Source organism: Syngnathoides biaculeatus, chromosome 22, assembly GCF_019802595.1.
Source record: "Syngnathoides biaculeatus isolate LvHL_M chromosome 22, ASM1980259v1, whole genome shotgun sequence".
NCBI classification, from domain to species: Eukaryota; Metazoa; Chordata; class Actinopteri; order Syngnathiformes; family Syngnathidae; genus Syngnathoides; species Syngnathoides biaculeatus.
In genome coordinates, this window is record NC_084661.1 from 545,073 (window position 1) to 561,387 (window position 16,315).

At 40.0% G+C, this 16,315-nt stretch overlaps 1 protein-coding gene across 1 annotated transcript in view; it reads left to right on the plus strand.

Moving 5' to 3' along the window:
• The window catches only part of rbfox3a (RNA binding fox-1 homolog 3a), a 332,844-nt gene that overhangs the window by 267,522 nt on the left and 49,007 nt on the right, over positions 1–16,315 (plus strand). Inside the window, exons 5-6 of the mRNA XM_061810158.1 lie at positions 11,929–12,177; positions 13,436–13,507. Of these exons, the coding sequence (XP_061666142.1) occupies positions 11,929–12,177; positions 13,436–13,507 (321 nt within the window). The remainder of the gene's footprint in view (positions 1–11,928; positions 12,178–13,435; positions 13,508–16,315) is intronic.

Sequence of the window (16,315 nt, forward strand, 5' to 3'; positions counted from 1 at the left end):
AGTTATTGTAACTCACAACTGATGAAAAGATGTTTTCACCAAATTTAAAAGAATGTATCTTCCTTCTACTTTGCAGACAACAGCTAGATAGTAAATATGGCTCTAAAGAAATAGAGCAGCGTTTGTCAAACCTTTATTCTTTAAAGGTGATGTTCATTGTTAGCCCTTTTATGTTTAAGCATGCTGTCGGAACATGCAAGCACACTTAAGTGAAAGCACATAAGCCTCAATTACTTTTTGTCTACTGACAAACTGTCGACAGTATTTGGGTGTTACATCCTCCCTACCTTCATCACCCCCCATCCTCCTTTTTTTTCCTTCTGTCCTCTTTTCGGGCTCTCTGCAGTGCACATCAATATTCATCAACCCCTAAAGCGGTAAGTTTCTCAAGCCGCATATGGAAAAATACCGCAGTCTGTGCGATTGGCTGCTAACCAATTCAGGGTGTACCTCGCCTCTCGTCCAGAGTCAGCTGGGATAGGCTCCAGCACACCCACAACCCTAATAAGGATAAGCATTATGGAGAATGAATGGATGGATGGATGGATGGATGGATGGATGGATGGATATTCACATTGGAACTTCAATAAAACGGACCTCAATATAATGGATATTGAATAAAACACACCACGAAGACAGTACAATGTGTTGGAAATAGTTTCCATTTCTCACTTAGTTTGTTAGTTACAGAATAGATCGCATGATGAGCCACTCAGCTTTTCAAACAACATAACATTTAAACTGGCACATCCTTACAGGTGGCACATTGAGTATCAGCATGAAAGACCTCTTGCATTCACTTTCCATGCAAAACATCTCGAGCCCATGTGTGTTTTATTTTATTTATTTCTTCTTTCTTGACAGCGCTTCCATTTTGGCAATAATGTCACTTGCAAGCTCTAGGCTAATGTTCCTTACTGGCTCTCAGCCCCGATCTTCATTAGTTTTCTCTGTCACCCAGGAACAATAAAGCTGTAGTGTTCTGACTGACAAAGTGTCGCACCAGCTGCATCACATGCACAATAGTCTGCAGGATCCCTGCGTGCTTATGTGTGTGTTATTGCGTCAAATATGGGTAACACTGTGATACATCGCTTTCAGTCTTATTGGGAATCGGTGAAACATTTTTATTCTGTTTCAGTGTTTTACACCCTGCACACATTCGTGTAGCTTGGGGCGAAAGTCGAGGAGAGGAGGATGAAGTGTGCTTGTGTGTGGAAGGCGATTGGGGGGTTCTGAAGCATCTCGACCCAGCAGAGGGCTTGTTTAATGGTTAGTAGGGGTGGAGAAGCAGCCCCAGGCTACTATGGAAAATAACTGAAGAGAAAGTAATCAATATCAGATACCCCAATCTCCCCCTGCTGGTTGACTTTGTATGTGAACTGTTAAATCACCCTGCAATCAATATTTTATTTTCCCTGTCTAATCAAGCCAAAAACACAACTCGTGTCAGCAAAGTTCAAGGACTGGTGTAACAAGAGATATACAGCTTTTCAAAAACAAACTACAACATTTCCCTTTCAATTTGTGCCAGATGATGGAGCAATACATCTAAAAAGAGATTCCGCAACCCATCTTCGTTCAGTGCATGAGAAGAGGTGAGAGTTGTGGCCTAGGAGAACTCTTGGCTGCTTCACCATGACATCGCACCTGCTCACAATGCTATGTCAGTTCCTAGTCCAGAGGAACATTATAGCGCTGGATTAACCTCCCTACTCACCTGACTTGCCTTGGTGTGATTCCCTCATTCCCGTACCAATATCAAAAGGGAACTCTGCAAGAATAATCTGTTTGATTGTCCTTGAAGGTGTGGCACAGAAAGGCTCTAGGAATATTACTTCAAAAACTAAAACCAGGAATTTGGATTTCTGTTGACACTAGTCCTTGATCTCTTGTGACACATCTTGAATTAGTTGCTACCTTCTGCTGATGGTGCTAAAGCTGATGTTTTTCTCTGAGTGATGTAAAGTTGGAAACATAGTCAATAACATAAATAAACACACACATACACACAGTGTACATGGTATACTCTATATACAATGGATTTCTACTGAGTCCGGCTCGGGCAATTAGGGTTTCACTTGAAACAGCCTATTAAAATATGCACCTTTACAAGCATGGATAAGTCTTTTGCCGTTCAAAATGACAAATTTATATTGCTGTTTTTTTTATTCAAACAGGCGGCATCTGGTAAAGCATTGGCCTCACAGTTCTGAGGTCCCGGGTTCAAAATGTCTCTTGTGTCCTTCACTACATTACACTAACCAACATGCACCATAAATCTTGTCTTGTGTGGAAATTGTATCACTGTGGTGGAAAAGTAACGTTCTTAGCTTTGAAATCCCTTTATTGGGCATTCAATGCAAAATTATCCCCAAATACCATTGCATTCCATATACTGTGCTGCACATGTAACATATAGCCATCAACAGTTTAATACACTTCATATAATGAACGAAAAGTAGGATATCCAAGCGTTCATCATTCAGCACTTGTCCTTTTCACACTCAGACTCAAACGCAAGGACAATTATTACGTAATTAATCAACATGTATTATTTTGAGATCAGGTAAAAAGCCATAGGACCCAGAGGAAACTCACACAAGGAGAACATGTGAAGTCCACACTGTAAGATTATAGCAGACTTCTGAGAATGAGCCTCCTCAACAACACATCACGGAGATGCATGCAGACACAAGCTAGTTGATGGATTTCAAAACGAAGCTTCTAGAAAAAAAAACATACCTTGCTGATGAGTTTGTAAAATCAACAAAAGTAGAATTGCTCTAAAGGGTCTGTCAACCCAAGTTACCATTGCGAAGCAAAGACTAAATGGTGGCAGACATGAAGGACACAAGAGACATTTTGTTTTTGCTTTCCTCTTTTGTATGTTTAAATACATTCATCAGTCCATTTTCTTCATCACTTATCCTCACGAGGGTCAAGGGGAGCGCTAGAGCCTATCCCAGCTGTCAACGGGCAGGAGGCAGGGTATACCCTGAACAATCACCGCACGCCTGTTTAAATACAACAAACAGCAATATAAATTTGTCATTTTGAATGGCAAAAGACTTATTGATGCCTGTAAAGGTGCATATTTTAATAGGCTGTTTCAAGTGAATTAATTCTAACTAATTGCCCGAGCCGTCCTCAGTAGAAAACCATTGTATATATACTATGTACACTGTGTGTACGTGTGTGTTTAAACTGCAGTAGTTCTTAAAAGCCTTTTGGGATCTGAGATTTGTCAATGTACTGTACTCTGGTTTCCTCCGCCAGCCCAAAACTATGAGTCCTAGGTTAAATGAAGACTCTAAGTTGGCTGTAGGTATGAATGTGAGTGTGAATGTTTGCTTGTTCATATGTGCCCTGGGATTGGCTGGTGACCAGTTCAGGGTGTACCCCACCTCCTAGCCCCAGTTAGCTGGGATGGGCTCCAGCATACCCGCGACCCTTCTGAGGATGATCGGTGTAGAATCTTGGACGGAAAGACAATTCAATAATTATTTCCCTCACTGTCAGTCAACTCCTCTTTAAAATGTATGCTCCATCGGGTTTGCTTGACCAGTCCAAAATCTCCCACTTCTATCCCCTGATGAACATCTTTGTTATTTTGGTGTTGTGTTTTGGTCATTAACTCGCTACATGATGAAGGACCTCTCAATCAGTTTGGGTGCATATTTCTGTAAATTGGCAGACAAATGTTCCTGTAGACTTCTGAGTTAATTTTGCTGCTGCCATCACGTGTTATATCAATGAAGATTAATGAGCCTGGTTCAGAAGAAGCCATGCAAGCCCAAGCCATAACATTACCGCTACTATGTTTCACAGATTACCCTTTCCATCACTTTTGTAAAGGTTAATCTTTCTCCCATCACTCCATAAAACTTTGCCTTGGCTTGCCTCAGTACTTATTTATTTATTTATTCAGGCAAATTCCAGCCTCGTCTCCCTAATGAGCGGTTTGCATCTTCTGGTGTAGCCTATGTACTTTTTTCATGTTCACGACATTCAATGTCACCCTCTGCGGGTTGTTGTTGGCATCATTAACAAGAGTTTTGTGGTCTGATGTTTCTGTTGTCAATGGCTGTTGTTGTCTTTGGTCATCACTCCACATCTATTGCTGAATACACTCATAGTGTACTGATATCTTCTTCAGGACATTTCAAATAGTTGCAGAGCATTGACTGGAAAATGTTTGTGCAGCAGCTCTGATTGATATTTCATCTGCATTGTTTTCCACCAATAGGTAGCTCTCTGGATATGACATTTGTAAGTAGCATGAATGTAGTCTTACCAGGTAAAAACTCCAGTCTGAATATTAGAATAGACATTCACTACAAACAGAGCTGGCAAACCGGGGCAACAAAACACACCTGCCTATCACATGCTATCAGATCGAGGTCTAAATCCTCTTCATGGAAATATAAAATGAAATGTTGAGCTTTCTATCTTTCAATATCAAAACCAAAATGGATATTATATTTTGGGAATTCTACTTTCCACAAAACATACATTTTACTGAACAAATTAAATAACTACACGCCATATATTTGTGCCCTGCGATTGGCTGGCAGCCAGTTCAAGGTGTACCCTACCTCCTGCCCGTTGCCACCTGAGATAGGCTCCAGTACTCCCGCGACCCTTGTGAGGATAAGAAGCTAAGAAAATGGATGGCTGGATAGATACTGTATATTGTAGTAGCCCAGCTGTAGTTTCTGAATCAAAATGCAGTGGGTTTAACAGCTACCAACTCAAAGAGCCACTGAGTGATCTTGACTCTAAGTGCTCCCTGGCTTCCTCCCCACAGCTAAAAACATGAATGTTAGATTAACTGAAGACCTCAATTTGGGCATAGTTCTGAGTCTGAACGGCTGTCTGTCTCTATTTGCTAGCCTCGTGTCCAGGGTGTAGCCCACCACTCCCCCTAAATCAGTTGTAATAGACTCCAGTCTCCCAGGGACTACACAGGATAAGTGGTATAGAAAATGGATGAATGGATAGAAGATTGAAAAGAGTGTCACATACTGAAAATTGTTGTATAAGTCAGTGTCTCCAGGCTGTTCTGGTGGATGTATACAAAAAAAGCAAACAGTTCTGAATTCTCCTTACCAATATTATCGTCTTTTTTTTTTAGGTCTTTCTAAAATACTGTATCTGAAATTGTCTGCCATGTATCCAAAAAAGGACAAAAATAGTATCATTGTCATTATGGTACTCAGGTGCAAATCATTAGTCTTAGTGAAAATATGTTGAACAGCAATTTGTATTATTTAGCCCAAATCCAGATGAATGTTGTCACCATGCAATATGCAATCAATAAAGGTTCTTACAAAAAGAACATTAAATGTTGCCAAAAACAATACAAAAAGTAAAGAACACACACATACACCAGGTTAGTTTTCTGAATGCTCACTGAGGTTTCACTGTAAAGTATATTTTTGGAAGCTTACATATTGTCACCTAACTTATTAAAATGTATTACCCTGCGGCGGAACGGTGGATCAGATGGAAAGTGTTGGTCTCACAGTTCTGAGGTCCCGGGTTCAATCCCAGGCACTCCTGTGTGGAGTTTGCATGTTCATCCTAAAAAGATGCAACATTAATTGGACATTCTAAATTGCCCCTAGGTGTGATTGTGAGTACAGCTACAGTATTTGTCTCTACGTGCCCCGCGATTGGCTGGCAACCAGTTCAGGGTGTACCCCGCCTCCTGGCCGTTGACAGCTAAGCTAGGCTCAAGCACCTCCCAGGACCCTTGTGAGGATAAGCAGCTAAGAAAATGGATGGGTAGATATTGCCATGATGCAGCTATAGAGCGTTGGCCTCACAGTTCAGCGGACTGGGGTTCAAATCCTGGCCCCGCCTGTGTGGAGTTGGCATGTTGCATGGGTTTTCTCCAGACCACCTGGTTTCCACCCACATCCAAAAACATGCATTAAATGGCGACTCTAAATTGCCCATAGGTGTGCTTGTGAGGTGTGAATGGTTGTCTGTCTCCATGTGCCCTCCGATTGGCTTGCAAGGGTTACCCCGCTTCCTGCCTGATGACAGCTGGGAAAGACTCCACCACTCCCGCCACTCTTGTGAGGATAAGCGTTGCAGAAAATCGATGGATGGATGGATGGATATTACCCTCCCTGTTTGATTCAGACTGAAGTGATATAATAAATACACAACATACAAATCCTGTGTCAGAATGGCATGAAAGGGCTATCTGAAATTTACCGCCACGCTTTGTTTAGTAGTTTCTGTTTTCATCCATGGTTGCTTGAACTGACATAAGCTTGACGGAAATATTGCTTTTTTATCAGCCGCGCATGGGTGTACACGTGTGGAGGAAATCGACAGAGAGACGTATATGACATGCATGTCTCTAATGTGGCGCTGAACTCCAACCAGACATGGTGTGTAGCGCTCTACTGAACTGAGGAGAAATCGAGTCGATGAGGGAAAAGGCTGGAGAAAAGGGCTTGATGACGTGACGAGATAGATGGAACAATGGATGGAGGGAATGAGGGAGTGAGAAGGGTGGGTAGAATGATGGAGCTGATAGGAGAAATCATTTACCAGCACAATTTGTTGACAAGGATCTTGGAATGTCTCAATGTGTCAATGTCTCAGTCACTTTGATGGATGATGGAAGTTCAGCGTCTCTAAGCACACTGTCCCCCTCGTTTCTTTCTACCTCAAATGCCAGCTGAGCAAAACCACCTCCCACATACTGAGTGAATCACTTTGAGTGTGTATGCACAAGGATCAATGCTTTTCACTTTAAAGCGTAATCATAACTTTACAATTGCAGCTAGCTATTTACAAATACGATATGGGGGATTTCCTAGAATTTGATTAGTAACTGTAAAGTTGCGCGAAAAGTTTTTATGCAATTGGAATAGAAGTAAAGCTGTGTAATTCTTCCAGCACTTTCACAAATTAATGCATGTGTATTCATGTCTTAAAAATGACATGGTTTATTTTGCTGTCTGGAAGTCTATGAATGAAAAATGTCTGCCTTAACCTGGTGCGTCAGCCCACAGATCGATAGATGTGGTTGCTCACCGTTTGGCAACTTCGAAAAAATTGCATACAGTAATTTAGGTCTACACTGATTACTGAAAATTTCCAATTCATAAAAAGGTAAAGTTGGAAAGTGTAAAAATAGCATCACTTTGCTTGCCACGCTAAAACTAATAATTGTAATAATGTGAGTGAGCTAAATATGGGCATATGAGTTAGTGGTTTCATTAGTCTTCATAATGCATGAACAAGAAATACCACAATGCTGTTGTTTGATGAAAAAAGGAATGATGTATGTCGGTGTGTGTGTGTCTCCATTAACAATCAAGTTGGGCCGTATTTTAGCTGCAGGTCAGATGGTGTAAGGTAAGAAAGTTCATTGATGGGCTTCCTTGTTTGAGTTAAGATGATTTGCCTCAAGGCATGACTCCAACCTTGTATTGACTGCATAGAGATTAACACAGGAAGGGAAACCTCAGAAAGAAAAAACTGATATAAAGGAAAAAAAGTAGCAACATCCGTAAATTCTAAGAGGAGCTTGAAATTTTTCGAGGTATGAACTTAAGTATTTTGTAATATCAAGATCAATGCGCAGTTATTATGGTATGGTGTCTAGAACTAAAGACATTTGTCGAATAGGTTAGATTGCCGTAAAAATAGCTACATCAGGACACAAAGATAAAGATTTTATTATTGAAGATTTTTATTTTAGTATTCGATGCTTTTGAAATATTTTGACACATCCACTGGCCACTCCTATTCAATATTAGCACTTGGCATGACTTTTATTTAGTTGCCAAATGTTATCTGTTTTACACCTTTGAATAAGTTAACAAATTTTTTTTTATCTGGCAGCAGGGTGGACCACTGTTTAGAGCATCTCCCTCACAGTTCTGGGGACCAGGGTTCAAATCCCTGCCCCTCCTGTGGAGAGTTTGCATCTTCTCCCTGTGCCTGTGTGGGTTTTCTCCCGGTCCTCCAGTTTCCTCCCACATCACAATAATATGTATTAAATGGACACTCTAAATAGCCCCTAGGCGTGATTATGAGTGCGACTGTTGTCTGTCTTCATGTGCCCTGTGACTGGCTGGCGACCATTTCAGGGTGTACCCCGCCTCCTGCCCGATGACAGCTGGGTTAGGTTCCAGCAATTCTGTGACCCTAGTGAGGATAAGCAACTCAGAAAACGGACGGATGGATTTACTTTCATCATTGCTTTTTTTTATTGTGTAAAGACTTGGTTGTCTTATGCATTCTTTTAGTGGTAATGCTTCTTATCCTGGCTCTGGTGTGACTTTTTCTATAAATGACACTACTTTAGCCAGATATGGGTACTTTAATTCCATTTAAAAAACAAAACAAAACAGTAAGACTTGTGAGTTTTATGACTTGCAACTTGCTTGCCAAATACTTCAGAAAGACTTGATTTTAGACTTGGTAGCCAAGTGTCTTGACACGATTTTGAGTGGAACTGCATGACATGACAAGTCATCTCATTTAGAGATGGAAATCCGCCTTTTAATTGAGACAGTTTGTCATTTTTTTTTAACTAAGATAAATTTCGGGGAACATTCGCGCCAAGACATTCTGTGTTTTTGGGATCTTGCCAGTGTGATGTAACCACCTGCATATGATGGAAGGCACGACAAAGATAATATTTAGATTAAAGGATTAGGTTGTCTGCAAAAAGAAGACAGGAAATTGCATGATTTGAAACTCGAGCATTTAAATCCCGACGATAATGTCGGACTTAATCTATCGCTAGAAAACACACAAAGATAGGGGAGATAATTTAACACTTTAGCTAACTGGTCAAACATTGAGTTTCATAGACTAGTTTAGGACAATTCCAAACAAAAATGATGTGATTGTGAACGTTTTAGTACTGCTAAGATAGAAAAGTAGGGGTGGGACGGTTTACAATAATTGTCTGACCTTTTAGTCATAGTTCATAGCCATGTAAAACTTTTTTACTCTCTCTCATGCACTCTAGAGAAAAAAGTAAGGCCTAAAATATGATGCCGACCGCAGAAAGCAGAAGAAGTGAAATGTTAGCATTGTGAGGATTTGAAAAAAAAAATTGTCACTAGAGGATGGCAGGTGCATTATCTTCTGGATGGGATTACTTTGTATTTGCATTACAGCAATAAATTTTTTTTTTTAAAAAGTGTGTTCCAGGATGAGTAACTTCAGTACAAATTGTGAGTAGCTATATGTGAATATAATTTACACACTACTGCACATTTATTGAAGTCTCACCATTAAAGTGTCTTCTGTTGTGTTTGCTGTTTGATAGTTATCTTTTTAAAATTTAGACCACAGCACAACTTTTAATACAATGACAATTGTCAACTGTCCAGAGTCAACGTTTCTATATTCTGTAAAACCCAACTGAGTGATTTAATTAAAGTAGAGGACACAGGAGGAATGCAAATTTAGTTTACATTACTAGTTTTTGAAGGATGGCAACATTTTTGTCATGTTAATTTCCCATAAGATTGTCTTTCTTTCTCCATCAGCCCATTAGGCACACATCTAATTATATTTGACCAAACAGAAAACAGACTGCGCTTTTGCTTAACGGCATTCTCTTAAGAACTGTAGGGATTACAAGACTGTCACCAAAAACTACACAGCATAGTTTGTGCAGAAGTAAAGTTCAGTTAAATTGATTTTGAAATACATCTTTAAAAGAATTCAGCGCAATAAATGCAGTTGATCATAATCTCGGTTTTTATTTATTAAAATTTTATAAGGTATGCATTTTTTACAGCTATCATTTTTGCGGGAGGGTTTGGGAGGGAATATTACGACTCCAAGATATCCTGCAACCAGCGCAAGATTGCATGAATTAAACCAAGTAATCCCTCAATTTGCTTGAAATTTGGTGGCAACTCACCTCACCTTGGTTTTTTTTTTTTTCCAATTCCCTACAGTGACTAGGGATTGTTTGAGACTTAGTCTGGATTTGAGACTTGCACATACTTTATGGGACTGACTCCCACCTCAGCTAAACAGTAATTAGAGATAATGGATGGGCGCTTGTACCTAAATCTACCTACCATGTGCTGTGTAGCATTAGACTACCAGAATTTTCCCCCTTTCTTTTTGCTCGCCATTGCTGGGTTTTTTTTCTTCTTCCTTCGTACGATCCGAAGTCAACCCTAATTTTACCATAATGCTCCTCCGCTTGCTGACTGAATGGTGACTCTCAGCTAGGTCCAGCAATTCAACACTCTGAGCCTTTGGCAAACTGCTTTGTTATGCTCGATGCCATCAATCTCTATGCATGAGAATGGCCAACTTCAATACTGCTATTGATTGTGGAAACCTTTGAAATGGCTAAGGTCAAAGCGCCATCCTTCCTCAAAAAGTTGCTGAGATTGATTATTACATTTTTAAGCCATTTTCCATTAAGGTTTGAAGCAGTGCGGAAGAATGTTGGCTTGCTCATATGTCAGATGGATTCATCATCATTGGCTGCAGGAAATTATTATCCAGCAGCCATGTAAATTAGAAGGAGCGCCAGGACAAGGGTGAAAGAGCACGATATTCATGATAGACAGAATAAGATGTTACATTACTAAAGGAAGTGAGAAAAATGAAGATAAAATGGACAAGAACCAAAACCCGTCCAAGGAGCATTTCAACCTTCAGCCTTTTTTCAAAAGCCTAATGAACCTTCCTCTTTTCTAAAACAGCAACAGGGAAGCATTGTAGTTACATTGTGTTGTAGTTCTTTTCTTTGTAAAGAGTTTTAGAGTTCAACTTTCAAACATCAAGTTTCCCTTACATTCATAAAAGAATCGAGTAGAGTTGTTATATCATTTCTCTTATCCCAATTTACATTCTGCAGAAGCCAGTCAACGGATGGCTAGTTAGCAGCTAGTGTTGGCGCTTGCAGTCAATCACGGCCTTCAGCCGGCTCTTCGGTGTGCTCACTCACCCGCAAGGTTACCTCATGGTTTGTGTGGCACTGAAATAATCTTCACTCGTTATTCATTACATTAGGTTGAAGTCTACTACTGTCATACTTAAGTGGTTTGTAAACATTTTTTTAGTGGTCTGGAGTCTGCCACTGTTTTGAGTCAATTTAGTGCTGGCTTAACTATTTGGAAGTAAATTAGTGCCACCAGGATTTGAATTTGAAATCCCACAGAAGACAGGATATGAATTTGAAATGCCACAGAAAACAGGATTTGAATTTGAAATTTAAAGGAAGTAAATTAGTGCCACCAGGATTTGAATTTGAAATCCCACAGAAGACAGGATATGAATTTGAAATGCCACAGAAAACAGGATTTGAATTTGAAATTTAAAGTGATCGCATTTTCAATAGTTGCTACAATTCGCTGTCTGAAATTCAACTGGCTACATTTCGGTGTCTGAAATCCACCGTCTGTGGCACCAGTCAGGGTTACTTCTGGTCAGAACAAAACAGCCAGCCAATCCAGTTACGCTTTCTTAGTATGTGACGTCACGTGACTAAGAAAGCGTAAGCAATTGGCGAGGTGTTCGGTTCTGACCTGAAGTAACCCTCACTGGTGGACCAGACGGTGAATTTTAGACAGCGAATTGTTAGCCAGTCGAATTTTAGACAGCGAATTGTAGCCGGTTGAATTTAAGACATATAACAGAATACCTATATTCTGATGTTTATATTTTACACTTTACATTTTAAAATCAAATCCTGTTTTCTGTGCCATTTCAAATTCAAATCCTGGTTGCACTAATTTACTTCAATAGAACTGAGGTACAAGAAATTTTTTAGGTGTATTGCAACTGGACAAACATTTTAGTTTTTGAATTATGAGATACTACAGTAATCTGGACAATAATAAACCAGTAAGATATGCTAAATGCTTTTGAATTTGCTCTAAATTGAGTCATCCTTTCTCTTGATATTGGCAGGGTAACCAAGAAGCCCCAGCTCCCCCTGAAGCAATGGCTCAACCCTTTCCACCGGCCCAGTACCCTCCCCCACCACAGAACGGAATCCCCGCTGAGTATGCCACACCCCACACTCACCCACCAACCGACTTCACAGGACCAAATACGGTTGCCGAACATGCCCTGACGCTGTACACGCCGACACACACGCAGAGCGAACAGTCCGTGAATGACAGCAACGTTCCTGCACTCTCAGCCAACACAGTAACGGTGAGTCAGCACTGTAAATGCCTCCAAATTACTAACTGATATTACCTTTGTAAAATTGTGATTAATACATTTTTCCCAAGAGCTACACTTTTCAATGAAGACATATGACAGAAGCCTCTGTTTAACATCTGCCAGTGTACAACCCATCTTTGTGTCTGAGATACTGTTTTGAACAATCTTGAATGTAGAGATAAAACAGAAATCAGAGGCAAAGTACTTTAAATCTTGAGAAATAGATAGACCTCTTTGAATGGCAGCATGGTGGACTGTCTTGCGTCACAGTTTTTAGGTTTGGTTTTCAATTGTAGGGTCCAGCCATGTGGAGTTTGCATGTCCTCACCACGTTTGTGTGAGTTTTCTCACAGTACTTCAGTTTCTCCCAGATTCCAACACTTTTTTTATTATTATTATTATTAACTGAAGACTCTAAATTGTGCCCTTTGATTGCCTGGTTCAACAGTGCAGGGTGTACCCCGCCTCTTGGCCAACAGTCAGCTGGGATAGGCTCCAACTCACCCACGATACCAATAACAGGGACAAGTGGTATAGAAAATGGATGGATGTTTTTTTTTTAATGTGAGAATTATACAGTGAGTGTATCTTGTGGCCACTGCTGGGTATGATGTGTTTTATAGTCTGGTTCAACATACTGCAACTAAAATTGAATTGAATAAATTGCTCTCCATTCCAATGAAGTCAAAAGTTTGTCTTTCCAAACAATTGACTTGACTACCAACGTCCGCAATGTAGATCAAAATAGTACTTGGAAAGTCAAGTTTGGAACGATCTGATAGAAAAAAAAATGTTTGGAAAAGTGTATCATATTTGCAGGGCAGCCATATCAATAAATAAAACTAAGTCCAATCTATCCATTTTAATGGTTGTGTGAAAACATCCATTCCATTATGAAAAGCCTTGACTTTCTCTCTATGCTCTCTTCTTAATCAAATATGTTGTAAGGTACCAACAGAACAAAAGTTTTGCTAGTATGCACACTAATGTCTTATGGGGACTTCAACGTTGCTTTGGGCACATTCAAAGTCCACCTGTAGCTATCAACTTCGTCTCCTCAAAGAATACCAATTGGTCAGTCTGACACCTGTATCATGGAAGAACTTGCAAACTGAGACTGTTGGAGTTATACGTGACTGAGTGCTTTAAATGTTCACTCTAAGTCAGCAATTTTCAAATGTACTTCTTGTGATATGTGCAATGTCAGCAAGCAATCCTTGACCCAAATGGTTTGTTTTTCTTTCAGTTTTGCTTGCTTAAAGATGGTTTCTCAGGGGAGGCTGTGTGGAGAGAATGTTCTCCTCACCACAGTTACAAGGTAGACTATTGCTTGATTTGAATGCAATTTTTACAATCAAAAGATTTCATTCATGTGCGGGGTGATGCTCACCTTTGAAGCCAGCCGGGTTTTAAAATAATTGATACGGCGAGTTCAGCTCCAATCCTTTTGTAGTGGTGGGTGGTACGCTGTGAAGCCTACGGTACAGGGACTCAATGAAGCCTTTCTTGTTGACTCTTGGACTTTCTTTCTGAAGCCTCTCTGAAAGCAAGCTTCTCACAACATAAAACATAAAACTTAAAAAGTCAAAAGTACTGTACCCTGGGGGATCCTCCAGAATCTGGGATAATGCAGGAAGAAAGAAAATAGATAACACCCAGAAGATATGCTCGAGATAAGAATGTATTATTATTTTCAGCTTTTGGACTGAAACAAGGAACAAAGTTTTGGTAAACGTTTGAACAGATGTGGTTTCCTTTTTACGACTTTCACGTATGATCGGCAAATCCAAATTTCCAAAGACATATTCATAGCTAAGCATGTCCATTCTGCACCAGCACTCATCGAAAGTGACGTCGTAGCGCATTCTGTGAAGGCTCAAGGAATTCATGCAGCAGAGCTGGTGAGTGGCAGATTTTCCACAAGAAATGTTTAGAGTATCCTAAATTGTCTAACCGCAGGGGCATTTAACTTTCGAAGTTTCACTGTCTCGAGACACTAGACCAGGGAAAAATGAAACACACTGTCTGCTTTGTTTTTGCACAATTGTGCTGAATCGCAATGTGATCATTACCTTTCTCTGTAGTTCACTGATGCCCAGCTAAGTTCGAATTCACTCTTAGCGGCTCATTGGAACTACTGTAAATACACAGCTGGCATCTAATTGGCTTTATAGTCAGGTGGAGTTGTTTAAGGCAGTTTGGGATCCGTAGGGGATTTGGTGTTTGCATGCATATGAGGGTGTGTGAAATCCTAGGGCTTAAGTTCATAGAAAAGCTTTGCTTCTGTCCAAATTACCCACCTCCACCACATTGCACACACATTCACACACTCGTATGCACAATATTCAACTCAGAGGCACCGTTTCCCCGGTGACAGCGAAGGAAGTTTGCTCTGCTTGTGTATGATAATGTTAATGTAATTAGTGCCTCATCCTCCCTGGCTGCTCTGGCACTATGGATGGCAGAGGCAATTCAGCAGCACCAAAGAGCAAGCAAGAGGAAAAAGATAAAGTTGAGCTCTATGACGGTGGTCGACCAGAGTTACAAGCTTAAAAACGATCAGTTCCATGATGAGTTTATTGAATAATAGGCTTCATCAGGCAACAGACAAACATGCACACACAGATACATTCAATATGGATAATTCCATTGGAATACGGATCAACAAGAGAAAGCTTGCTTTCTATGTAGGGATTTCTGCCGCAGTGGCTCGTTTGTTTTTTTTTTTTTTCCTAAATGCCATATTATAGTGCATGTAATAACAATAAAGGCTATGTTATGCTTTCTGGCTTTTTGTGCGTGAACACACTGGGAATTAAAAAAAATCATATATTTTAAAAAACCCAGTGTTGTCTAGGCTTTTTGCAGTTGAAGATTGTTTTGGTTGTCTCATTGTGTTGTGTTAATTATAATGATGTACGGATATATTAAGCAGACTGTATGTATGCTTCCATTGCCATGAACCTTTTTCGGAGGATTAATTACGAGATGTTATGAGGTCTATAATTCCCAGGGTGTAAATTAATCCAATTAATAACATTTTCAGGTTCAGTCAGTGATCTTAAAATTCAGACTTTTTGACTTCAACAAACAGAGTTTATCCCAGGTAAATGGAAATTATGTGCCTCAAGGTAGCAATGTTCATTTTGTTCGTTTTTCTCCCCTGGTCATGCTATATACTGCTCCTAGTTTATTAGTGTTTGATTAATTAGATTAATTGTAATTGAAAATGTTTTGTCTACCACCTAAAGCTATCAAGATATATACTAAAACTGGGAACTTGCCATTTGAAGCTTATTATGTCTTTCACAATTAACAAACCTGGCTAACAAAATGCAATAGCGTGTATTAGGGGTTTGACAAAGTCAGCAAGACTTCAGGCTCTATTTTCATAGACGGCGCATTTGCGGAGGGGCACAAATGTAGGCGGGTTCTGATTTTTTTTTTTTTTAGCTCCATCGGCATATTATATATATAGTCTTGAGCATTTATCCATTTGACCTTAAGCATTTATCCCCAGAGTCTATTACCCCATGGGCCAAGAGTGATGACAATGCCAATCTCGTGACAAGAATTCTCCCATTACGCGTCATCCCCGCCCGCATAAAGTATTCTCCTCTTAGACTGAGTTTGTACGGGAATGAGAGAGGGGCTGGTGGATGAAGTAAGCTGAAAACACACCCACATTGGTGCGACAGATCCACTCTCAGAGCGCTGGGTTGCACTGGTCCACAAAATTACCACCGCAACTCTAACCCGCACCTTAGCGCACAGTTGCCCACGCACCTCAGGGCACTGACAGTACACGAAATTTTATTATTTTAATATTAGATTTTTGGAAACGTACAGTCAGTTAAAACTATAAAAGGTGATCTAGTTACCTGATGACCCAATGACATCACTGTTGGTCTGTATTCGACAATTTTCTTTTGAACTGAAAATTCTTGCTTTACTATTGTGTGACATCAGACTCTTGAATGCGCAGACATTTTTTCTTTCTTTCTCTCTTTCAACTCATGTCATTGCTTCACACAAATGCACACTTTCAGGCTGGCATTTATTTCTGTCCACAGTTGAACCCAGTGTCTTCACTTAACTTGTATTTAGTCTTAAAAGTCCTGACAAA